Source organism: Ostrea edulis, chromosome 5 (genome assembly GCF_947568905.1).
Source record: "Ostrea edulis chromosome 5, xbOstEdul1.1, whole genome shotgun sequence".
In the NCBI taxonomy this organism is placed as follows: domain Eukaryota; kingdom Metazoa; phylum Mollusca; class Bivalvia; order Ostreida; family Ostreidae; genus Ostrea; species Ostrea edulis.
In genome coordinates, this window is record NC_079168.1 from 62139304 (window position 1) to 62165627 (window position 26324).

The 26324-nt window shown below is 35.6% G+C and overlaps 1 protein-coding gene and 1 long non-coding RNA gene across 12 annotated transcripts in view; one reads left to right on the top strand and one right to left on the bottom strand.

The window, feature by feature from the left end:
- LOC125648853 (phosphofurin acidic cluster sorting protein 2-like) overlaps positions 1 to 26324 on the bottom strand; it is a 328050-nt gene that overhangs the window by 98530 nt on the left and 203196 nt on the right. For all 11 annotated transcript variants that reach the window (XR_008802948.1, XR_007360461.1, XR_007360460.2 and 8 more), the window contains 2 exons: positions 10595 to 10705; positions 1475 to 1577 (listed from right to left, as the gene is read on the bottom strand). Coding sequence is in view for 8 of the 11 variants with exons in the window: in XM_048875849.2 (XP_048731806.1) it covers positions 1475 to 1577; positions 10595 to 10705 (214 nt within the window). In the remaining 3 variants the exon portion in view is untranslated. The remainder of the gene's footprint in view (positions 1 to 1474; positions 1578 to 10594; positions 10706 to 26324) is intronic.
- Positions 11012 to 13594, top strand: LOC130054642 (uncharacterized). The gene is made up of 3 exons (XR_008802968.1): positions 11012 to 11334; positions 11463 to 11621; positions 11729 to 13594. It is a non-coding gene; the product is annotated as an uncharacterized LOC130054642 (long non-coding RNA).

Sequence of the window (26324 nt, forward strand, 5' to 3'; positions counted from 1 at the left end):
AAATATAATTTTGAAATTTTATCTTAAAAAAGAATACTTTAAATATGAATGATTTTTCAAGAACTAACTTCTGAAACATTTGCTTAAACATAATATGACATAAAGGTCATAAGATAAAAGTAAACCTGACACAAGATTCAAACCTGGTACATGTACTAGTTAGCTCTTGCTCACTTAGTCTCATATACATGTTTATACAGTAAAATATGTAAAGGACAAGATCAAAAGAATTCAAATTATTAGGAGAGAGGGAGATGGCTCCCACAAGTTTATGTCGTCCGACATCTGTTACTCTGGTCGAAAAGACAAGTGACCCCCCCCCCCCCCCCCCCCCCCCCCCCCAATGGTCATCAATATGAATTTTGATCAGTCATAACAAGACATACCTGTGAATCAATTCCCCTCTTCCAAGGGACCATTATCTTGAATGTACTCGTAACTCGTAATAGGACGTTTCCAAAACCCATCTGTTGAGACAGTTTGCCACAAAACCCTCGTGATCATGCAGGACACACCCATTTCTTCAAGCCTCGGTACAATCGTACTAAATGCATGGCAACATTTAGACTCCCTTCTTGTGGGCATTGCGATGCAATTACCACACGAGCACCTGTTAGAAACATAGCAATATAGTTTTACAAATGAAAGCACTACTGAGCATTGAATACTCGTTTCGTTACTATTTTAAAACAGTTTAATAGAGTACGTGTGTAAATTAACTAACCATTGCATATCAGATGGTGAAGGGCATTCGTCCGATTGATCCTCGCTGATTTCTGACTCACTATCGTTTTCCGGTAGTGGGGATGAGTCGCGCAGTACAACTGGTTCGTACTGGTAGGGCTGTACATTAACTCTAAGTGATATATCTATCTCAGGAATACTATCGTCCGAATCGCTTTCATATCGTGCCGCCATATTGAAATTTCAGGTTCGCCTAAAGGGCAGATAACTCATACAATAAAATTTTCCGGGTTGAAATTATCGATGTCGTATCTACCTGGATGATCGAAATGAAAATTATTTTTATGAAAAAACATTTAAGGAATGGTATTTTCTAACTAAATTTATAAGAAAAATGAACTTCGAAAATCGTTTCAGTTGACCTTTAAGTACACATGCAAGTACTGAACTTCCTGTTAGACTCTAAACACTTTCCTGTGTTAACTGATGCCAGCAGTTGTATCAGAGAAAAGTGGCTCACATGATACGTACTTCATTGAATTACCTTTCCCAAATGATCAAGCAAGAATGTGAATATGTTCACACAAAATTCAAGTGAAATACATATGATTTTCACATGAGAATCATGCAAGTCACTTCTCCCTATGTGCATGGTGCAAATTTCTGTTGAGTGTATATTCATTTTTTCCCTTGCTTTGAAATGAGTTACAACATTCGTTCTAACTTCATATCTACTAGTGCTTGTACAGCAATCCTTCTTTAAACACCTCAATCCATCACAGTGACTTACCTTTTAGATCTACACATAACCATGGCTTCAGCGATTGGGATTTGAGCCACTGAACCGGAGGCATTCACATACTTGGAGACTCGACTCATTATATCTTGAGAATCTACAAAGAAAACCATCAGTTGATATATTATAAAATCCAGAAACAAACAGTAATTTGTTGAAAATGGTGTGTGCTAGCTTATGTTTCACATCTGAAAATACGCAAATTCTAGAAAATCCAACCTCTTTGATTTTCATTAACAACAAAATGATAGCTATGAACTATTTGGATGTCTACCGTATATGCTCACATAAAAGTCGACCCATATATGTGTAAGTAACCCTTTTAACAGAGAGTTTTTAGGAATTTTACATTAACCCTCTCTTAAAAGTCGGATTGAATTCTTTATCAGATTGTCCATCAACTTAAAGTAGACTTATTACCCGTCCTACGTCACAATCATATGTAAATGCGGAACCATGCATGCTTCGTTTTTTACATGGCGATATGAATATCAGATATTGATTCCTTTCAGGGCATTCTTATCAGCTGTGGTCAAGTTGAGATTTTGTATTTTGAAAAAAAAAAGGGGGGGGGGGCCTAAGATAATTCGATCTTTACAAAAACAATCGGTTGGAGAGCAAACAACATTTTGGCGGTTGAGGGTGTGTAAATTGCATTGTACATGTCCGTGAGGCATTCAATGTACATTGACTATTCATGCGGGTATGAATAAGTTTTACAATTAATGATCCATGTTCAATATATGGAATTATGGGGGCATCAGAAAGTTGGGGAAACAGATGGAATAGAGGGAAGGGGAGGTGGGACCAATTCATATTTCCACCAACATCATAATATTATTTCTTTTTGAGGATCCAGGTTAAAATAGGTCCTCGGTACCCCTTCAGAGCTGCCAACATTATAAAATGGAAAATAGTAAGGCGGGGGTGAGGGGGCCGCCTAGGCCCCCTGCCGCTGGAGATCTTTTATGAATAAATATGTAACTTGAGCAATGTTAGGCACATTTCAAATCCAAATTTAATGAATTTAGACATACTAATTGTTATGCATCTTACAACTGCAAAAGATCAAATACATCTTTTATTGATTTTACTTTCTAAAACTTGAGTAAAAATATTGTTACATTAGTATAATATTATATAATTTTACAGTTACTGTGTCAGTTATCCTGGCAAGTTTTTTTTAAATATATATAATTTTTGTTACTGAATCAGTTATTCTGGCAAGTTTTTTTAATGTCATTTCCCCCGCCGTGAGAAATGTTGAAGTTTGTCAAACAGATTGTACACTATACAAACTCACCCTTTTTGACTTTGAAACGAATAGACATTTACAGTGTACTTGCATATTGTTCTTTGAATTTCGAGCTCCATTAGGTTTTCTTCTTTGGGGGAGTATTGTTGTTATTTCCATCAACACATGCTTTACGTTTAGTAACAGCTGCCATATTGTTTATTTCAAAGCATTAAAATGACCGAGGCTCTGTATAGATATAGACCATGCAAACAAATGTAGTAATGACTATAGCTTGTTTATTATAAAAGTAAAAACCAATGACGGACAGCTCTAAAACTTTCGAACTGTCAAATAAGCGAAAATCGGAGGATGTACAGTGAATTCGTAAGGCGTATTTTCGGCCCTAAAATTGTAAACCTTACGCCAAAATCGTGAGGGTTGGCAACTCTGCCCCTTGCTTGTCGTAAGAGGCGACTAAATGGGGCGGCCGCAAAAATGAGACCGCAAAAACTGAGGCCCCGTGTCACAGCAGGTGTGGCACGATAAAGATCTCTCCCTGCTCAAAGGCCGTAAACGCCAACCATATGCCTAAATTCTGCAGCTATATACAATTCATGTCCCCCTTGTTCCAAAGATGCTTTTAATACCAAATTTGAAAAGAATTGGAATGGCAGTTATCAAGAACTTAAAAATGTCTATTGTTCACACTTTTCATAATTGACCATTCTGGTCCCACCCTAATACCAAAACCTCTACCCCTGGGATCATCAAAGAACAAGGTACGATTGTGTATATAAAAGGGCCCAAAAAATTTCTCTGTTTTAAATGTGTCTTGAATTAAGCTTGATCTGTGTTTAAAGTAAGTTAAATATATGCCAAGTATACTATCTCAACTTAAATCAAAGTTATTGCTTAATTGATAGCATTATTACGTCATGAATAAGACTTTTTCCCGCCCTTTTTCAAACAAAGCGTAATAACTGAACTAAATTTCATCCAGATTATTGCCTAGGAAAAGGTGTGCCCATCTGTCGAGCAAAATGAAATTAATATATATTGTTTATTAATAGACGATAAAAAATATATTTGAATATGAATTTGCTTGACGCATGGGCTGCATGTTTTCTGAAAGGAAAACCCCCTGAATTTATGAATTTTTTCATTGATTTTGGCATTTTTATGCCAACTTCACGCTCCTGTCATTACAACACGAAGCAATTTTGGATCAAATCAAATGTAGTTTGGGTTTTCTTATATATTCTCATTTGGAATGGCAGATTTTGGGATATCTATTGAAATCATCAATTTTCTGGGCTAGATGACTGTAGAAACTGTACCTGCTTCTTTACAATTTTGGTAAAGGCCGGACTACCTGTTCTCTCTAAAGATTTATTTAGTTTCAATTAAGTATCAATAGCACTAAAGAAGATGTTATCTAAGTGTTTTACTACACATGAACACTACATACTAAGTTTGGCCCTGCCCTGGGGTCAGAATTTTTCCCCTATCCCGGAGATCATAAAATTTACAATGTTGGTAGAAGCTTTCCTGCTCTCTATCACTATGCATTTACTTTTTCTTAAACATGTGCAGTTCTAGAGAAAATGATTTTTGAAATGTTGTCAATTTTGGGCAGTTTTTGCCCTGCCCCTATAACGCTCCCCAGGGGTGTTGGAGTCCTGAAATTTACAATTTATGTTCCCCTTGTCCCAAAAATTGCCTCATACCAAATTTGAAAAGAATATTGGACGGGTAGTTATCAAGAAGTTAAAAATGTTCAATTGTTAACGCACGACACACATCGCATGACGACAAAGTTAATTGCAATAGGTCACCTGAGTAAACTCAAGTTACCTTAAAAAAAATACAAGGGGCTCATGGACCACATCGCTTGTTTGACTCAACTTGGCCATTCTGTTCTTCTCCTCTTGTGATTTTTAAAGATCTTTATTCCTATGAAATTTTTTAAGCCCATATTATGGCCCTAACATAGTCCACAAGAGGCCCATGGGCCACATTGCTCACCTGCGTCACATGGCTCATCTCTATAAAGATTTTTTCTATATATTCGCATGTAAAACTTTTGCCTCGTTCACATGGATGCGCATTAAATTTTACTTCGCATCAAATTTGATGCGAAGTAAAATAATGCGCATTAAATTAATTCGAATTAAATAGTGTTCACACGGCGGTAATATTTAATGCAAAGTAAACTAATGCGCATTAAATTCGTATGCATCTCTATTAAAGGGTGCGCGAAATAAATTAAAGAATAGACTATGTTATTGAAAATTATTTTTATAGATATTTTAATGAATATTGTGTAGATCTATACAGAATTCTTTGTTCAAAACGCTATATAGGTCTACATGTAGTATACTACATGTTTACAATTTAGGCCTACATACATAATTCTGATCTACACATAAGGAGTTTTTTGTCGTGTTTATTTATATGTTCCCAAGAAATTACTTGTTATTTCCTCCGACAACCAGCATTCAATCTAGACAATATATTGTTTCTTCATGGGCCCAATTTTAAAACTTCGGAACGTCTTTTTCACCATTCCGCTGACTACTGTTATGACGTAATTTTTAATTACTAATATGTATTATAAGTCTACTATGACGTCATATGGTATAAAAATTAACAATGAGCGGCATATGTTTTAAAAAATGTAAAAAGGAAAATCATATTATCACTATTTTACAACATTGTTGTCGAATTTAAAAACAATTCCTTCCACATGTATTACTCAGTATGCCTATGCAGAGCACAGATTTACGTCTGACATTATCTAATGACATGCTGTTTGTTTGTATATGTTTTTAGTGATTATTATCATTTTGCTTAGTTTTTCGTACAAAACTAACATTAATATATATAGCTGACCATGGGTATGATGCATGTGACCCAAACTGGCCATTACGCATGCGTCTACATTTAATTCGAATTAGCTTCGCTTAGCGTTCACACAGAGCTAATGCGAAGTAAATTTAATTCGCATTAAATCGCGACGTCAATTTTAATTCGAAGTAAACTAATGCGCATTAAAATCTCCGTGTGAACGCGGTTCAGATTTAATTCGCATCAACTTACGTTTAATGCGAATTAAATTCTTCGTGTGAACGAGGCATTTGATTCCTATTTTGGCCCCAACCTACTCCCTGGGACCATGATTTTTATAAACTTGAATCTGCACTATGTCAAAAACCTTTCATGTAAACATAAAATTTTCTGACCCAGTGATTTTTCAGAAGATTTTTAATGATTTTCCCTATATATTTGTATGGAAAATTTTGACCCCTACTTTGGACCCATCTTACCCTTGGGGACCATGATATTTACAAACTTGAATATGCACTATACCAGGAAGCTTTCGTGCAAATGTAAACTTCTTTGGTCCATTGGTTCTTACGGAGAAAATTTTTAAAGATTTTTAGCTCACCTGAGCTGAAAGCTCAAGTGAGCTTTTCTGATCACCCGTATTCCGGCGTCCGTCCGTCTGTAAACTTTTCACATTTTCAATTTCTTCTCAACAACCACTGGGACAATTTCAACCAAAGTTGGCACAAAACATCCTTAGGTAAAGGGAATTCTAAATTATTAAAATAAAGGGCCAGACCACCTTCCAAGGGGAGATAATCAAGAAAAGGTAAAAATAGGGTAGGGTCATTAAAAAATCTTCTTCTCAAGAACCACTGGGCCAGAAAAGATGAAATTTATAGATAAGCTTTATTAGGTAGTGCAGATTCTAAATTGTTAAAATCATGGCCCCCGGGGGTCGGATGGGGCCACAATAGGGGATCAAAGTTTTACATACAAATATATAGGGAAAATCTTTAAAAATCTTCTTCTCAAGAACCACTGAGCCAGAATAGCTGAGATTTATATGAAAGCTTCCTGATATAGTGCAGATTCTAAATTGTTAAAATCATGGCCCCCGGGGGTCGGATGGGGCCACAATAGGGGATCAAAGTTTTACATACAAATATATAGGAAAAATCTTTAAAAATCTTCTTCTCAAGAACCACTGAGCCAGAAAAGCTGAGATTTATAGGAAAGCTTCCTGATATAGTGCAGATTCTAAATTGTTAAAATCATGGCCCCCGGGGGTTGGATGGGGCCACAATAGGGGGTCAAAGTTTTACATACAAATATATAGGAAAAATCTTTAAAAATCTTCTTCCCAAGAACCACTGAGCCAGAAAAGCTGAGATTTATATGAAAGCTTCCTGATATAGTACAGATTCTAAATTGTTAAATTCATGACCCCCGGGGGTCAGATGGGGCCACAATAGGGGGTCAAAGTTTTTTTTTTGTTGTTTGTTTTTTTTTCGTTTTTTTTTTTTTTGGATATCGTGCAGATTCAAGTTTGTTAAAATCATGGACCCCGGGGATTGGATGGGGCCTCAAGGCGGGCATCAAAGTTTTACATACAAATTTATAGGAAAAATCTTTTAAAATCTTCTTCTCAAAAACCACTGAGCCAGAAAAGCTGAGATTTATATGAAAGCTTCCTGATATAGTGCAGATTATAAATTGTTAAGATCATGGCCCCCGGGGGTCGGATGGGGCCACAATAGGGGGTCAAAGTTTTACATACAAATATATAGGAAAAATCTTTAAAAATCTTCTTCCCAGAACCACTAAGCCAGAAAAGCTGAGATTTATATGAAAGCTTTCTGATATAGTGCAGATTCAGGTTTGTTAAAATCATGCCCCCCCCCCCCCCCCCCCCCCCCCCGGGGTAGGATGGGGCCACAATAGGGGATCAAAGTTTTACATACAAATATATAGGGAAAATCTTTAAAAATCTTCTTCTCAAGAACCATTGGGCCAAAGAAGTTCACATTTACATGAAAGCTTTCTGACATAGTGTAGATTCAAGTCTGCAAAAACCATGGCCTCCAGGGGTAGGTTTGGGGCCATAATAGGGACTACAGTTTTACATGCAAATAGATATGGAAAATCTTCTGATATGGACCAAGGTGACTCAGGTGAGCGATGTGGCCCATGTGCCTCTTGTTTTCTATTTATTAGTTATGTAAAACTTTCATCCCCTATTGTGGTTGGCATCCTACCCCCGGGGGATATGATTTTTTTCAAATTTGAATCTGCACTATGTCAGGAAGCTATCATGTCAATATAAGCTTTTCAGGCTCAGTGGTTCTTGAGAAGATGATTTTAAAAGATTTTCCCAATAGATTTGTATGTAAAACTTTGATCCCCTATTGTGGCCCCGTCCTACCCCCGGGGGCCATGATTTTAACAAACTTGAATCTGCACTATGTCAGGAAGCTCTCATGTAAATTTCCGCTTTCCTGGCCCAGTAAAGTTTGCGAAGATTTCCCCTATATATTTGTATGTGAAATTTTGATCCCCTATTGTGGCCCCATCCTACCCCCAGGGGACATGATTTTAACAAACTTGAATCTGCACTATGTCAGGAAGATTTCATGTAAATCTCAGCTTTTCTGGCTCAGTGGTTCTTGAGAAGAAGATTTTAAAAGATTTTTCCTATATATTTGTATGTAAAACTTTGATCCCCTATTGTGGCCCCATCCTACCCCCATGGGACATGATTTTAACAAACTTGAATCTGCACTATGTCAGGAAGTTTTCATGTAAATACAAGAGGTACCGTGAGCAATGCTCACTAAGAATACCGCCAGCTTACCCCAATCTCCCAAAGGGTGTTGTTAATAGGTATATTTTAATTACCTCTTTCCTGAGTGTAACAATATGGTATGCCTTTGTAGAAGAAAATGGAAGATATAGTCCAAACACAAATCCATGGCATAAACCTATAATTTTGACCTTGAGATCAAAGGTCAAGGTCATAAAAAGGTCATGAATGTACATGACACAGTCTCATGGTGATACACCCATGTCTTATGGTACGACTATGTTCAAAACCCTATAATCAATTTTGACCTTGAGGTCAAAGTTCAAGGTCATATAGAGGTCATTAAGGTACCCAACACATCGTCTCATGGTGATACACTCATGTGTCAAATATGGTATGCCTATGTCAAAGAACAAAGAAGTCATGGCCCTGAAACGAATCTATTGTAAAAACCTTTAATTTTGACCTTGAGGTCAAGGTCATATGGAGATCATGAAGGTACATGACACATCGTCTCATGGTGATACACTCATGTGTCAAATTATGGTATGCCCATGTCAAAGAACACAGAAGTTATGGCCCGGACACGAATCCATTGTAAAAAACCTTTAATTTTGACCTTGAGGTCAAGGGTCAAGGTCATATAGAGGTCATGAAGGCACTTGAAACATTGTCTCATGGTGATTCACCTGTGTGCCAAATATGGTATGTCTAAGACAAAGAACAAAGAAGTTATAGCCCGGACACGAATCTGCAGACGGACAGACGGACCGACGGACAGACAGAGTGATTCCTATATACCCCCCCCTGAACTTTGTTCGGGGGGGGGGGTATAATAAGGTTTTCTGGCTTAGTGGTTCTTGAGAAATAGATATTTCCTATATATTTGTATATAAAACTTTGATCCCCTATTGTGGCCCCATCCTACCCCCGGGGGCCATGATTTTAACAAACTTGAATTTGCACTATGTCAGGAAGCTTTCATGTAGATTTCAGCTCTTCTGGCCCAGTGGTTCTTAAGAAGATATTTAAATGATCCCACCCTATTTTTGTGATTATCTCCCCTTTGAAGGGGGCATGGCCCTTTATTTGAACAAACTTGAAAGCCCTTCACCCAATGATGCTTTTGGCCAAGTTTGGTTGAAATTGGCCCAGTGGTTCTGGAGAAGTAAAAAATGTAGAAAGTTTACAGACAGACAGTAAGCCAGTCAACCAGACAGACACATGGACAGCACCATAACGTCTAATGATGGGCATATAAAAATGTCTATTGTTCACACATTTGGTAACTGGCCATTTTGGCCCCACCCTGATACTAAATCAAATTTACAATTTTGGTGAAGGACTACCTGTTCTTTCTAAATATCTATTTACTTTCAATTCAGTATCAATGGCACTAAAAAAGATGTTATTTAAGTGTTTTACACATAAACACTATATACCAAGTTTGACCCCGTCCTGGGGTCAGAATCCCTAACCCCGGGGATCATGAAAGTTATAATTTTGGTAGAGGCCTTCCTGCTCTACATCACTATGCATTTAATTTTGGTCAATTTGGGGAAGTTTTTGCCCCGCCCCTAAGGCCCCAGGGGTACTGGAGTCCTGAAATTTACAATTTACAATTGTTAACGCACAACGCACGTCGACAACCAATTGAAATAGGTCAACTACAAAAGTAAACGTCAAACCCTGAATCGGGGCATAGATTTAAATCCGTATTGTGACTAATTATCACAATATTTTGGGGAACTATTAGAATTATTTACTGTATGCATAAGAAAGATAAATTGTAGATAATTTTGTGTACTTTGAAAACATATGACATTTAATTGATTTCCTGTATATCCCCATATAAAACTTTGATCTCCTATTGTGGTCCCACCCAAACCCTAAGGCTCCTAAATTGGACAAATTTGAATTTGCACTACCTGGAGATGCTTGCATATCAATATGACTAATCTATTTTCTAAAGGTGTTTCCTATATATTCCCATATAAAACTTCCCCTATTGAGGACCCACACTACTGGGGGGTGGGAGGGGTGTGTGTCATGATTTGAACAAATTTGAATCTGCACTACCTGTGGATACATTCAAATGTTGCAAGTTGTATGGCAAGAACAAAATTCTGATAGTAGTGTGTGTGTACAAGTTGGACATAGACTTCAGAGTCAAAATTTCACTCCCAAGAAAAACGACTTATATGCAAACTACCGTGATTTGAATCTATTTGAAGTTTTACAGGATTACCTAGTTTTGGTGCCTCATTCTTTTCAAACGTATCCTTCCACTGTTGATCCAGAAACAGCAAGGTGTAGGTGTTATCCAGACTACCAATGTACCTCCCTATAGAACTGGAACCTAATGGAGGGATTTATGTCAGAATTATTTTGACACCTGTACAAGTTTTTCTCTACATAAAATGAATACAATAACAAGAGGCCCACAGGCCTTATTGGTCACCTGAATACTAGAGAAAAAGTATCACTACTTCCATGGGCTATGAAATCTAGAAAAAATTTCCTGCTCTAAATATCTAAGCTAAATTCTAATGTTCAGCAACAGTATAAAACAAGATGTGTTCTTAAAACTTCACTGCCTTCGAAAGTGCACACACTGATGAAAGGCTTTAAATAATAGGTGTATTAGCATTAAAACATCAAAAGATATGACTAATTTTGACTTATCTTAAAGTCATAACCCTGTGTTGTGAAATTCACCATTTTTTGTACATCTTTTCTGCTATTCCTAAGTATGCATTTAGATTTTATACAGAATCAGCAAACTTACACATAAATACTATATACTAAGTTTGGCCCCACCCTGGGGTCAAAACCCTTAGTCAGGGAAATATTCGCAAGGATGGAGAACATTCAACAGAATCAGTATGCAATCAAGCATGGAATGGATTCCAGATAGGAATATAGGATTCACCTTACACTCAGAAACTGGGGGATAGGCCTAGTTGTTCAAAATACACGGCGTTGCTGGTTAGTATTTTTACTTTTGGTTTATAATAATTCGTCTTTTTTGGTAGTCTAGTGGAATTGTCACACCTTAACAAATTATCATCCTGTTTCCAATATTTTTATCTAGTACATGTTCTCTTTCATTGTAGCATGGACTTGAAGAGATAGTTATGAATTTAGAATATCATCAAGTGACTTAAAATTAATAAGGCACTGTTTTCAGTGGATGAACCGACATCATGCAGTGTGACAGGAAAACGCCCGTGAGACAACAGATGGCTTAGATAAAAGGGAAGACGATGCAGAAGGTGCATATATACAAGTTCAAGACATAGATATTTTAAAGTTTGCATGATGTTCATTTACAAAACCTGTTATGCAACCTCTCAAATAATTCATTATGCTATCTTTTAAGCCTCTGTACCAGAGAAAAATCCAGAGATGGCCCTCAAAGAACTTAGAAACAAGATGAGAGACCGTCTCAAGTTGTTTAGGTCTGGAGCCACCTTCCCCCACCCACGAGTCGAAGAAATAGATCTTTGAACCAGGTTACCCGTGACATCAAGATAAACAAAATTCAACTTCAGGGACAATTTGATAATACCTGTTTAAAATTTTTTTTTTAGCTCACCTGGGCCGAAGGTTCAAGTGAGCTTTTCTGATCAAAATTTGTTCGTTGTCTGTCGTCGGCGAAAACTTTTCACATTTTCATCTTCTCCAGAACCACTGGGTCAATTTCAACCAAACTAAGTGACACAAAGCACCCTTGGGTGAAAGGCTTTCAAGTTTGTTCAAATGAAGGGCCATGCCCCTTCAAAGGGGAGATAATCGCAAAAATACGGTGGGGTCATTCAAAAATCTTCTCAAGAACCACTGGGACAGAGAAGCTGAAATTTACATGAAAGCCTCCTGACATAGTACAGATTCAAGTTTGTTAAAACCAATGACCTGGTGGGGGGGGGTTGGATTGGGTCTCAATAGGGGATCAAAGTTTTACTTACAAATATACAGGGAAAATCTTTATGAAAATTGTCTTCTCAAGAAATACTTGGCCAGAAAAGCTGAGATTTACATGAAAGCTTCCCGACATAGTGTAGACTCAAGTTTGTAAAATTCACAGGGTTGTCACTAACGCAAGAATAGGATCACAGAAATTTCATTGGGGTTTGTCTGATATGGCGAGTCCCGCAGACGACTGTCTCGGACTCTGAGTAAAAATCATAATTTTACTTAGAAGCCCTGATTTGTGTATTAATTAAAACTCATAGGAAAAAATCTAGGTAAAACGTTACGCTCTAATGTGAACCGAGATGATACCACCGAGTTCACAGTGTCCCAATCCGACTTGTTTGTTTAGTGCAGTCAATTAGGTGCAAATTAGAATATAATATTGAAATTTAGATACAAAGTAAAAAACATTTTGCCACTCACAGGCAGTTATTTATATATGTTTCTTTTTCTTTTTTTTTTTACAAATCAGGATCTATATTTAATTATAAATGTTTGTCTTCCGGTAGCCATTTTTATTGGAATTGAAAGTAGCGTAGTTTGTAAACTTTGGTAGATTTTACATCATTTTACAAACAAAATTAGTACGCATCTATTTTATCACAATAATTATTTAATTAAAATTTTGTTTAATACTGAATAGGGTTGTAACGATGATAGAGGATTCGGGGAAGTAATTCTGTTTGCAATGGGCAATTAGTTGTACGAGACCGAGTCGTGAATGATTACTTTTAATTTCATGTGTACAAAGTGATCACTGCACTGTTATGCATGGGCTTGGCGAAAATTAACTGATTTTTGCCATTTGTTGAAGATGAAAGTGAACAGAGGTACGACATTAGCTTGTGTTCACTCGGTATAAATAAAGGTGTAGGAAAAATCTAAATGACTCTTTAATTCAACTTTCATGGGACTCGTCAAATTTTCATGGGACTCAAGCTGCTTACAAACCATGATACCGGGACTCGTCTTCAATATTTTCTAGTGACAACCCTGAATCGTGGCCCCCAAGGGTAGGTTTTGGCCACATTATAGGGACAAAAGTTTTACATACAAGTATATGGGGAATCTTTAAATATGGACCAAGATGACTAAGGTGAGCGATGTGGCCCATGGCCCTCTTGTTTAATTATTTGTTTACGTAAGAAATAGTGCTTTTTAGCTCACCCCAGCCATAATTTAAATGAACTTTTCAAAGTACTTGCTTTGGAAGTTCATATAAGTATTGCTGAAATTTATGTATATGTATGTTAAATAAATTTTATTATCAGATTATCATTTTGATTCATAATTTCATTCTTAATTGCCACTTTTACAGAAAAGATATCACATATCCTGGATCTCGAGTTTTATTCCACAGTAGGGTAAGACCAAAACAGGTTAGTAGGATAAATTGGGACTTTCCAGGAGTCCTGCATCAACTCAAAAAGCAGGATTTTTAGGGAGATCCAATAAAATCCTGCAAAATCCCAGTCCTGTCTACTGGGACTTTCCAAGACATGTCCAGAAGAATCACACTTTCTCCCCTTTCAGATTGCAGGATTAAGTGAGACTTTGCAGGACTATAAAAGGCAAATTTAAGTGTTCAAATTATCCTTAAAAGTCCTGAAATGTCCCACTGCCAATACCGTCCCTCTAATTCCTTGTCAATCTCAGTTTCAAAAAAGCAGGACTTTTCAGGACAATCCTGATAAATCCTGGGATTTTGTCTTGGGACTTCCTGGGATATCCTGCTGTAGTTTCAATGGGGAAATTATCCTTAAAAGTCCTGAAATGTCCCACTGCCAATACCGTCCCTCTAATTCCTTGTCAATCTCAGTTTCAAAAAAGCAGGACTTTTCAGGACAATCCTGATAAATCCTGGGATTTTGTCTTGGGACTTCCTGGGATATCCTGCTGTATTTTCAGAGGGGTTCTTCTGAAATTGCTATGCTATCATCTTTTGACTTCACATCGATCATCTTAAGCCATTTAAAATTTATTTCAGACTTCCTGAAGCCCCTTCTCCTCCACATGAAATTCACTAAAGGACCACCTTGTCATTCTGGATTTCAAGATGAAAACAGGATTCTAAAGAAAATTCTTTGAAAAATGTGATGTGTTAAACTATGATGATGTGTTATGTATACAGAAATTAATCTTCAGTAGCTTAGTCATCAGTGACTTTTTCTGAGTATTATATGTCATTTATACTAATAACATAATTAATAACATATAGAAACTCATTTCTTGTCTTTATTTAATATAGCCAGTTATAGGCTATGAAATACTCCTAAATTTTTCTGGTGTGAAATAGAATTAAGTCAACTTCGCCAAAAACAGTAATTGAAAATAAAACCATGATTGTGCTGAAATGCCATCTAGACTGACTGAAAAGCAATCTGCTGAAATACAATTTTCACTATATCATAATTATAGTGATTTATGATAAAAGTTATAATCAAAGCTATGTTGTATACATCGTGTAAGAATAATAAGAGACATATATATATGTTGTATATGCCTCTTGAATAATACACATGAAATATAGATCTAACAGTAAACGTGTAGGAGTCGATGCGCGCACGTACGCCAGGTTGCGACTCAAAATTGTGGTCCAGTGTGAGCCCTGTGACAGGCTATTACAATAGGAAAATGCAAACATCAAGAGGGAGAAAACTTTATGACTACGGTAAAAAACAATGAATCATTGTTTAGAATTTTTAAGATGCATCATGAAGGACCGTCCATCTGAATCAGGGCAAATCTACAATATTATGCTGGCCAATAAACCGCATTCCAAAAAACACGGAGTCGTATGAAGTTCAGGGCAGTATTTCTGTTGGTGATTTAGCCGGATTTGAAATGTAATATTATTTAGAGTTTATATGTGAACCGAATGTTGACCCTACATAATACACAGGGTTGTTAGTGGCAGTGAAACGTCTCAGGATCTTCAAAAACAGTATAAAACTGTACTTCTCAAAGTTGAATTTTAAATGATAGAATTTTGAAATAAAATAAAATGTTTTCCCTACCTACCCTATTTTTTTCCAGGTTGGAATAGGAAACAGACTATTTATTTATCTTGGCCTAACCAAATCTTGAAATCACGTGATCACGTTATATAAAATCTAGAATAAACACACATTCCGGCACATAACTCGAAAATCTGCTATTGGTACTCAACCAATACTATTTTACATTTTAAAGCTGATCATAAAATTCATTTACTTATTGATAATTATTGACAGAACTCATTAATCATGTGAAGGCTCTTAAATATTGATACAGTGCTCTCTCGATATATTGTCCATTGGCAGTGTGTTAATCCTTCCCGTGCTATCCCTCCACAGGATTTCATCATGGGGCAAAGTTACACCCCCCGCAGTGTGAAGTACCATGATTTACCTGTTAGGGCAAACTACATGCATGTACAATAGCTATTTCATTCATTGGCAGAAAATGAGTACGGCTTGCTTATTGTCAGCTTTCTGGCATTACATACCGGTATATTGAAAAATATTTAAGATAAAATAAAAAATAAAATCTGGGACCTATATAAATTATTCACAGTCCCTGCATGCTAAATCCAGATATACTTAGGATATGCAATATACCCCCAAATTTTTTATTCTCATATAAAAAAAAAAATGCATTTAATTTTGTTTTTAGTATTTTTATACAACACAACCTGACGAATGTATAGAGTGTAGCACTTGATGATGGCGATGATGTAGACAAAATCGACAATTTACAAACAGAAAAGTGTGCGAATAATTCCCAGATTTTAAACTGCATGTTTAATAAAAATTGAAACTTTTTCAAAAGAACACGACAATAAAACACTTCACATTTTGAATTCTTTTGTGATAAAAATAAAAAGTTAGCTATCATTACACATGTATGCATTGACAGTGAATACAAGGGAGGCAACTCATTGTCAACATTCTGCACTCCGGACTCTGTGTAAACCGGCCAATTTCTTTGGAACCACACATAACCGGTTTAGACAGATTATACTGTACTTTATAAACATTTTCTTTCATAAGCTGTTTTCAAGGGGAAATTAATAACTTTCATGATCATACAGTTTTAAGCAGATAAAATAGACATGTTTGCCTGACATTGAGAGAATGTTGAAATGTACATGTATATTGAAAAATATTTAAGATAAAATAAAAAATAAAATCTGGGACCTATATAAATTATTCACAGTCCCTGCATGCTAAATCCAGATATACTTAGGATATGCAATATACCCCCAAATTTTTTATTCTCATATAAAAAAAAAAATGCATTTAATTTTGTTTTTAGTATTTTTATACAACACAACCTGACGAATGTATAGAGTGTAGCACTTGATGATGGCGATGATGTAGACAAAATCGACAATTTACAAACAGAAAAGTGTGCGAATAATTCCCAGATTTTAAACTGCATGTTTAATAAAAATTGAAACTTTTTCAAAAGAACACGACAATAAAACACTTCACATTTTGAATTCTTTTGTGATAAAAATAAAAAGTTAGCTATCATTACACATGTATGCATTGACAGTGAATACAAGGGAGGCAACTCATTGTCAACATTCTGCACTCCGGACTCTGTGTAAACCGGCCAATTTCTTTGGAACCACACATAACCGGTTTAGACAGATTATACTGTACTTTATAAACATTTTCTTTCATAAGCTGTTTTCAAGGGGAAATTAATAACTTTCATGATCATACAGTTTTAAGCAGATAAAATAGACATGTTTGCCTGACATTGAGAGAATGTTGAAATGTATATTCTTTGTCATTAAAATCCATATAACACAGGGACTTAGCAGCAGGAAGAGGAAGAAGCTGCCCCCTCCCTCCTATTTGGTATGTATACATGTAGTTGACAATACCGTGCGACCTGATAAGTATTTCGAGCATTAGCATGGCACCGATTATCACGTGGCTGACTTGATATTCAGCAGATCAAGACAGGTAAATGAGGTAGAAAGACGTGTAGTTTTTGCAGATTTTTATGAATTTCATCACAAACACGAAATTGTCAGGTCTTGCCTTTTAGATATAATTTTCTTTATTACAAAAAGAATTATAATAGAAAGGAGAAGTTTGGACAACCTTGTGTTCAATATAAACAATTAAGGCTTTAAAAACTGGTCATTCGATGAATATTAATAGAAATTTAACAAAAACAGACAACTTCAAAAGATGTTAACGAATTTTTCAGTAAAATAAAATACCAAACCTGTAAGTTAAGGAATTAATGAACATCTAGGGGCATTGTAAATGGCAAAATTCAAACTATGATCTTTTACTAAATTGTTGGGGGGCCATATGTCACAGCTGAAGTGGAAAGGTCCTTTACCAGTAATTAAATTAGGTGGGTTTTTTTCAATTCCCTCGTCAAGTGCGGGTTTAATCCTCGCTTACAACTTACTAATCATTTTTATGACGGTACATATGAATGTCAGCAGCATCAAAAATACTCTCTAATTGCATCTGTTCATACTTTGTAGAGTAATTGTACATGCACAGGGCTCGAAATTAGCCAGAAATACTCGCAAAATGCGAGTACATTTTAAAAATAGCGAGTAAAAATAGTGGACACTCGAAAATCTTAGCGAGTGGTGATTTACAAACCCTGATCTATCGTATCCATTTTAAACGGAGATGCGCTATTCGCTTTTCTTAAACTTGCACTCAGAATCATACAAACGCTTACATGAATGACCGATTTGAAAAACTGTTTCTATCCAGATTTTTCTTTTATGATTTTTTTTTAAGAAACTCGGAGTCAAACAATTGCTTTAGAGGTCGGGCATCGCATTGTGATGAAAAATATAGACATGTGCCATGAGTCCTGTTCACTTATAGATGTGATTAAGGTAGCGACGGATAGCAACCACGTGATCAGTAAAAATTGTGTATTTTCATGTGAATTCATTTTCCGGAATTCCTTACTCCGTCAAAAAATAGTCGAAAAACAAAAAGGGGTTCCGAAAGTGTTTTGTTGCTGTGACTGACTCGACTACAGAAAATATGCACATACCACATAAGTATACGTCAATGTCTGTAATAATGGTAGATCAAATGTTTCATCTGTGTGATACTTTTTGCTAATCGAAATGTTAAACCAACCACCAATCCATGTACATAGATGCGCTACGTAGACAAAGTTGTTGATTGATGCATTGTAATGTCCGAGTGCTGCATGCTGCGAGATCAAATACTGTTTATACTAGCTGCAATAATGTAGCCCTATCCAATTTTTTTTAATTCTGACATTTTCGGGATAGGGCTACAATTCCATAGGATCTCTGTAATGGTGCAAAATAATTTTATGAATAACCGATAATAAACTCTGTGTATTAGTCCCAAATGTTGTTTACACCAAAAGGAGTACCAACTTTGTGCTCGGGCATGTCTAATAAAGGTGTTTTTTATTAAATACAATGTACAGCATGCAAAATTCTTCGTCTGCTCCGCCATGCTTGTTATCGTGAGATCTCGTAGGTGGATCTAATGAAAAACCTAAACATTGACAATCAGCACGAAAATGTAGTTCGACAAAGAAAGGAAAATCATATTGTTGCAGAAAGAATTTACACTGCTGTTCGGTTTTTAACTTGATATTAAATTCAAACCTTTACAATACCGACGAAATAGCTTTCGCCTCCATACTTGTCCATTGATGTAAATACTACCTTATATGGCATATGCAAATGACTTGACAATCGGAAGTTTATACTTCAGTACATCAAACATGGCGCACAAATATGAATCGAGAAATTGGAATTTATCAAAATTGTTGAAAACGGTAGAATAGAGCCTCACAAATCTTAAGTTGCAGGTTGTAAATTTATATATTGACTAAGAAACATAGAATATCATTTTATTTACGTAAAGAAAGTCAGGAAATGTTTAGAATTAGCGCAAATGTTGCGGGAGTGAATCACTCCCGCATTTGCACCATTACGGAGATCCTAAGGACTTGTAGCCCTCTCCCCTAAAAAAAGAAGAAAAAAATCAGAGAGGGCTACATTATTGCAGCTATGTTTATACAGTCATTGAGAGGCTAAACAAAGTTTCTTGCAAGAAGAGGAAGTTGGTGGATGCATGCATTCAACTTGGACAACGAAATCATAGTTTCTTTTGGTGAGTGAAAAAAAATGCCATAAATTTGTGATTCAAAAGTTCAACTCATATTTCCTCTGCTATTTCACAACGAAATTTATAATAACATCGGTAAGTTTAAACACACGACATACAGTAGATGTATTATTTTGTATGTATATATGTATTCCATGTGTGCATAAAATATAACTCCCACCTGTGCATGATGCCATGTGATTGTAAACGAACAGATGTCATGTAAATGTATACCACATTTGTAAACAAATTGGGCTCTCACAACTCTTTTATTAAGAAAATATCGATCGTTATGAAAATAACCGTTACGAAAATAACATACCTTGAACTACATGTATAAAAGTAATGAAAAACAAATATCTGTATAGACCTACTATCTAGGGGTATGAGGGAACCGGATAAAAAGTGGAGGGGGGGGGGGGGGGCATATGTGTTGAATTATAATTCCCTAGACTATATAGTATACATATACTATTACTTTGAAATTTCAGTGACCCAAGAAATATATCAAACCTGAGGTTTCGTGTTTCACACAAACATGTAGGTTGGCAAAACCTTTTTAAATAAATAAATGTAAATTAAGCACAAGTCTGCATATGCCCTCTCATAGGCAAATGTATGCACTGTATGTATAAGTAAGATATGTATACTACACGTATGCCCTTCTCTTGACCCACATTTTGTAAACGCAGTATTAAGTCTTCCCCGGAAGACATGTGTCGCCTGTTAGTTCATTCTATATGTAATATATCACGTATAATGTTGAAAAAGTAAATTATTGAAATGGTTTTTGTCACTAAACAGAAGTTGATAAGCGACAGATTCGAAAATGTCTTACACAATACAGTTGGCCACACTGATGCTCTGTGCCAAATATCAGGGAGTTGCCCCATGTGGTTCTTGAGAAAACTGTGACAGAAATTTTTTGTGACGACGACGACGCCACCAGACGACGACGCAGGACGACGGATAGTGATCCCTATATGTCGCCACTGCGTAAAGCAGGCGACACAATAAAACAGATATGATAAGTCTATGGCAGTTTATGAAAACATATATACATGTCATCTCATATTGCAATTTATAATTTTGAAACATCAGTATTTAAATTTCAACTGAATAAAAAATGTATGTGTTGAGACACAGTTTTAAAATTCACATTGTCTGACGCAGTCTAATTACTCAATGGTATAATATAGACCTAACTGTGCAAATATCAATTATGATGATCTTTTTTCTAGGCATCAGCCTGAAGACCGAGGGAGGTTAGATAGGACCAGTGCAGGTTGAAGTGGATTTCGAGTCAACAAGTATAACAGCAAGAGAGGTACTATACATTTTCTTTTGATAAACATTTGTAAAGACAATTCTGAGTATATCAGATATTCATCTTTTTTGCTATATTTAAATATATTTATCTATATTTTGAACAGGTACTCCATTTACAGTGATGATGACATATCCCCTGGCCCCCCACAACTCCATAAATTTAAAAATGTTTGATCAAGTTCCGAAGATTAAAGAACTACTGCAAAATTTGGGACTGGATGAAAAACATTAATTCACTTATATGAGCTCAGAGCAGTGGATGTTGTACAACATACTTTAAACTAAATTGTGAATTTAAGGGAAAACAAGTACATGTACTCGTATATTACATGTACATGCCTTTTGAAAGACAATAATATTGCATAGATGTAAAGGAAATTTCAATGTTGATTATTCTTTCTTAGATAATATATATTAGTAAAAAATGTGCACATGATAGAATATCAATTTTATAACTTCAATCAATGTGTTTGAATTTTCCTTGTAATTCAAAATTTAGTTGAACATACATCATTGATACATTAATGTACATGTATATCAAATTTTTAGAAAAGTTTCATAATGGAACTAATTCACACACCCCCCCCCCCCCCCCCTTATACATACAGTGAACATAGACCTTCACCTGGGGAAAACTTCAGTTAGTTAATGCAATATACATGTAAATGCATTCTCAGTTATCCAATAGTGAGTTTTTGGTTCATTGTGAAACTACAATTAGAAATCTTAAACTTATGAAAGACACACCTATCTGTGAGGGCAAGATGACTCAGATGGACTTGCATGTAGTGATCCATGGGCAGTCCATGGGTCTCTTTCCATTGATATTAATTATTTATTGAAATATGAAATGGTTATTTAAACATATTTGGTGTATTATACTGTATAGTGATATAAATTTCTATCAAAAAATATGTATAGGTAATAGATTTGGTCCAGTTATTACAAGAAATTGTATGAAAAATAACTAAATATTTAGGCAATCATTGTGAGTGCGAAAAGGTCAACTGCAATAGCACACACTACAGTCCCTGAAACGTTCTACTTTACCATTTTTCCGTTCGCTCACCGTGCGTTCATGACCGTTCGTTCAGCGTGCGTTCACCGTTCGTTCACCGTGCGCTCTCCGTTCACAGTTTTGCGTTCAGCGTGCGCTCACCGTTCACAAAGCGTTCAGCGTGCGCTCACCGTTCGTTCATCGTTCAGTCTTTTCCTTGTCATTCGGAACACCAAAGTGAAATGACCAATCTTGATAACAATTAAGGTGAAAATGAAAATTGAACATGTGCGTAAGAGTGGAAGGAGACTTTCTTACTATATCAGAAATTTAATTTTGAAGTACAAAATGTCAGGATTATCCACTGTGAATGCCGAAAGGTTCATTTGAGCTTTTGTTAAAAAAAACTTCTAAATGAGAGACGAATATACATGTAAGAGCTTGTTGTTATGAATTTAACCCAAGTACAAAAAATAATTTAAGGCAGTTTCAGGTAATGAAAACCTCTTCCCCTGTGTTCAAGATTTAGCATTTAAAAGTTCGGGCAAAATCACAAATTATTATAATTATTTTGCATTGCTTGATAAGAGTTTTAAACAAGTCACCCCCCCCCCCCCCTCCCCACTTTGAAAAATAAAAACAAACGATGCTACATAATGTACATTGTACCGTATCATCACGTGTCAGAATGTCAAACTGATGTAGCTATTTTCACGCCTATATTTATGAAAGACATTGTCAATAAACTGATATTTAGTACTCTTGCCAACTTGAAACTTTTGTAACATTTGTCCTTAATGCAAAGATGTAATTGTTTATCTTGTACGTTTCTGCATTAGCCTTCAAACATTCTAAGGGTAGTTCAGTACAATAAACAGTTCTGTACAATAAACAGTTTTATTTACAACAAATATATACAAATATTGCACGATCTGACTGCAATCTATGGTCACATAAATAATAAAAATAGTAAGTTTTGTACTTACATGTTAGGATTATTTCCTCGGGTCGATGTAGCTGCGACAAATGAATGACGCAAAATTTAAAATTCAAGTAGGAATATTTAATATTGTTAGGAGTGTTAAGGTGTTGACACAGGGTATACCGTCCGTATTGTTTGTTTACTGCATCTATCTTGACTCCTTTCGGGGGTGTTTGTTAATTACAGGTATCCCAAATGATCAAGCTCGTAAAGTTTGAAGCCATACATGAACACCTGTAAATTCTGGATGTCACTACGCATATAGACTATAGTGTTCCTTTTCACATGCATTGTATATATATTATACCCATGCATTAAATGTATATGTACACGTAATGGTACATGTATACGCAATGTACATACGAAATTTGCTTTTGTTTGTGTATGACTGTTGCGTGTATTAATGTACAATTTGCGATAATTTCATGAAATATATACATGTGATGTATACTTGGTACTTGTACAAAAATATATTACATTGAATATATCCAGAACTGTAAAATACGCTGTCCAGTTTATTTCATTTTTTATTAATTGAGGAAATATACATGTACATGTATTTTACTACTTGATTATGAAATAAGTAAAATCCCAGGGAAAAATCCGAAACATTCCGAGTAAACAGACCATTTTGCGTTCAGCATGCGCTCAGCGTTTGTTCACCGTTCACTTTGCGCTCTGCATTCGCTCACCAAATTGCGTTCACCGTTCACTCTGCGTTCGTTCACCGTGCGTTCACCGTTCAAGTGGGAAAGAAGAACGTTTCAGGGACTGTATATATCATTCTTAAATGGCTCATAGAAACTTCTAGTATTGTGAGTTTGAATGCTCAATATGGTAATTTGGGAATGCTTAATCATTTAAGGTCAATAGTTTAATATCTCTGCTGACTGTATCTCTTAAAATTCATTTCTAGAAGGGAGGGGGTAGGGTTACAAAATCTGACATAGTTTCAGATTAAACCTCATTTGGTTTATTTTTTTCTATTCAATATTTTAGATACTACTTGACTTATTGTAAAAATGAAATAAAATCAGAAATTTTACGAGCAGAATTTTGTTGTTGTCAGAAAATGTATGCCTGATAGTATTTGAGAAACGCCATATTTAGGGTAAATTTGGCCAATTGCCAAGTCGAATCATCCCAATGTTTTTCTTAGATGCATTTTGAATTTCTAATCAATGTTGATTTTTTTTATCTGTTTGTGTTTAATTTACATAACAATGGTGTCAATAAATTTTTTATTGGCTTTTGTGTTAATTGCTCAATTTTGGCATTTTTTGTCTTTAGGGGCTGCAAAAGAGGGGATTTCAATCTCGCTTTCCTCAAAAATTAACCTGATTACTTTTGTTGATTTTTTGATATGTTTTAGGATAAAGTCAAAATGTTATAATAAATAAAATTGAAAAAAATTCAATGAGCGGTTTTTTGGGGGCTAGCTATCAATAGCTACCTTAAATTGATTTCCAAGTATGAAGTTCTTGTTATTCATTTATCTAAAACAATCAGAGTTTGTTTTACCAAGTCTTCAGGTAGTCATTTTTATCAGAATGTCCTAATCTACATTAATTTATTGTCCTATTGAGGTGGGGTTGTAGTGATGACATGAGTGCACTGCTCACCGTGTAGACGAATATCAAACAAGAGGCCCATGGGCCACATCGCTCACCTGAGTCCATATCAGAAGACTTTCCATATATATTTGCATGTAAAACCGTAGTCCCTATTATGGCCCCAACATACCCCTGGAGGCCATGGTTTTTGCAAACTTGAATCTACACTATGTCAGAAAGCTTTCATCTTTATCGTGCCACATCTGCTGTGACATGGGACCTTGGTTATTGCGGTTTCATCCGAAGAACCATGCACCTCTTTCAACAAGCAAAGGGGTACTGCTCAAGGACCTATTCTAACCCGGATCCCAACGGAATACGAATAACCACAATATTGAAATAGCGCTAAAATATTCTTGTAAGTGTAGAGTACCCTAAATGTGGTAAATTTATCATGGATGTCATCTGTTGTACTTGCGCGCGGTTCTTCATAATTATCTAGTGTTTTCTCATGTGTCCCAATTTAAGTATAAAATTCACAAATCGTTGTTTCAATGGGAGAGGGGGCATCGTCGGTTACCCACGGGTACTTCTATTCGATTATCTCCATCATCATGAGTGAACTCAAAACCGTGGTTTGCGACGATGGAGGAGGGGGGGGGGGGGTGCGCTTCTATATTTTTCAATCGTAAAAAATTGCTTGCGTTTATAATTTTATAGCAGGTATTTACTTTCTCACTACATCCCCGTTGTTCAAAAAAAAAAAAAATTTTGATAAGCATATTTAGTAATAACAGTACTGATTTAGTAGATCTATATGCAATATAGATTATAATTTCTGAATGATACTTCATGATTTTCTTTTTGAATTTCAGAATTAAAGATTTATTTACAATTTTAATTCAACTGAATTTTACAATTAATAATAAGAAAATAAAAATTACACATTTTTGGGATACTCGTGTAAGTACATCATTTGTATATTACACATGTAGGCCTAATAAAGATGAAACTATACGAATACTGTTGACTGATAGAGTTTGTAATGTAGATAAGAATTATGAAAATAGAATATAATTTTGAGTAGATTTATTCAAAGTTCACGTTCATTGATGAAATGTTTTTTTGTGATTACAATGATATCCGACCTTTGTGTAATTTAGTAATACATACCAGTGTCTTCGCTTTAACTAAGCGGTTGACTTTAATTTATATTTTGATTTGTCTCAGTCTTTGGAAAATATAAAATTATTGGCACAGCTTCTGATTGTTTGGCTACCGACGGATCCGATGTAATTAAGTGCAATGTTCATGGCAACACTGAATCCATCGCGTCAGAGATTTTGTATACCCATATATTTTTTTCTTCCTTGGGAAGAGGTATATATGCACCCTCTTCTACAACCTAACACATGTACTACAATTAAATGCAGCACACTTTAGCATTTTTCAAAGCTATGCAGTTTTAAAGTACTTCATTTATAGGCCTATTCATGTTATAAGGCCTAGTTGTTTACATCACAGTGGGTCTTTTTGACATCATCAGCAAGGGAGATCAGCCGCGATCATCAAAAATAATTTTCGTGATCGAGTACATTTGATCAGCTGTTATGACGTTATAATGCATTGAATAAAAAATATTAAAAATGAATTATTGTTTAATAAAACTTGATTAATGAATTTCCAGAAATAACTCATTTTCTTCAGATATCGTTTCATATGACCTTTAAAGCACTTTGGATTTATCAGTAGTAAAAGTAGAAGCCTCAGTCTAGTACATTTAATGAAGAAATTCAAGAATCACACGGAGAAAGTTTTGCATTTAAAGATGACGTAGCTATGTCTAAAGAAAAATGCAAAAGTAAAGGAAGAACCCCAGTCTAATGGTTGAAGGAATTTTCGTGGTTGATATACAGAGATTGCAAAATGTTTTGCAGAGTTTGTGAGGCCAATCAGCCAGCAACGTCCATCATTTCTGTGTATATGGACACCCATTGTCCAATTTTACCACG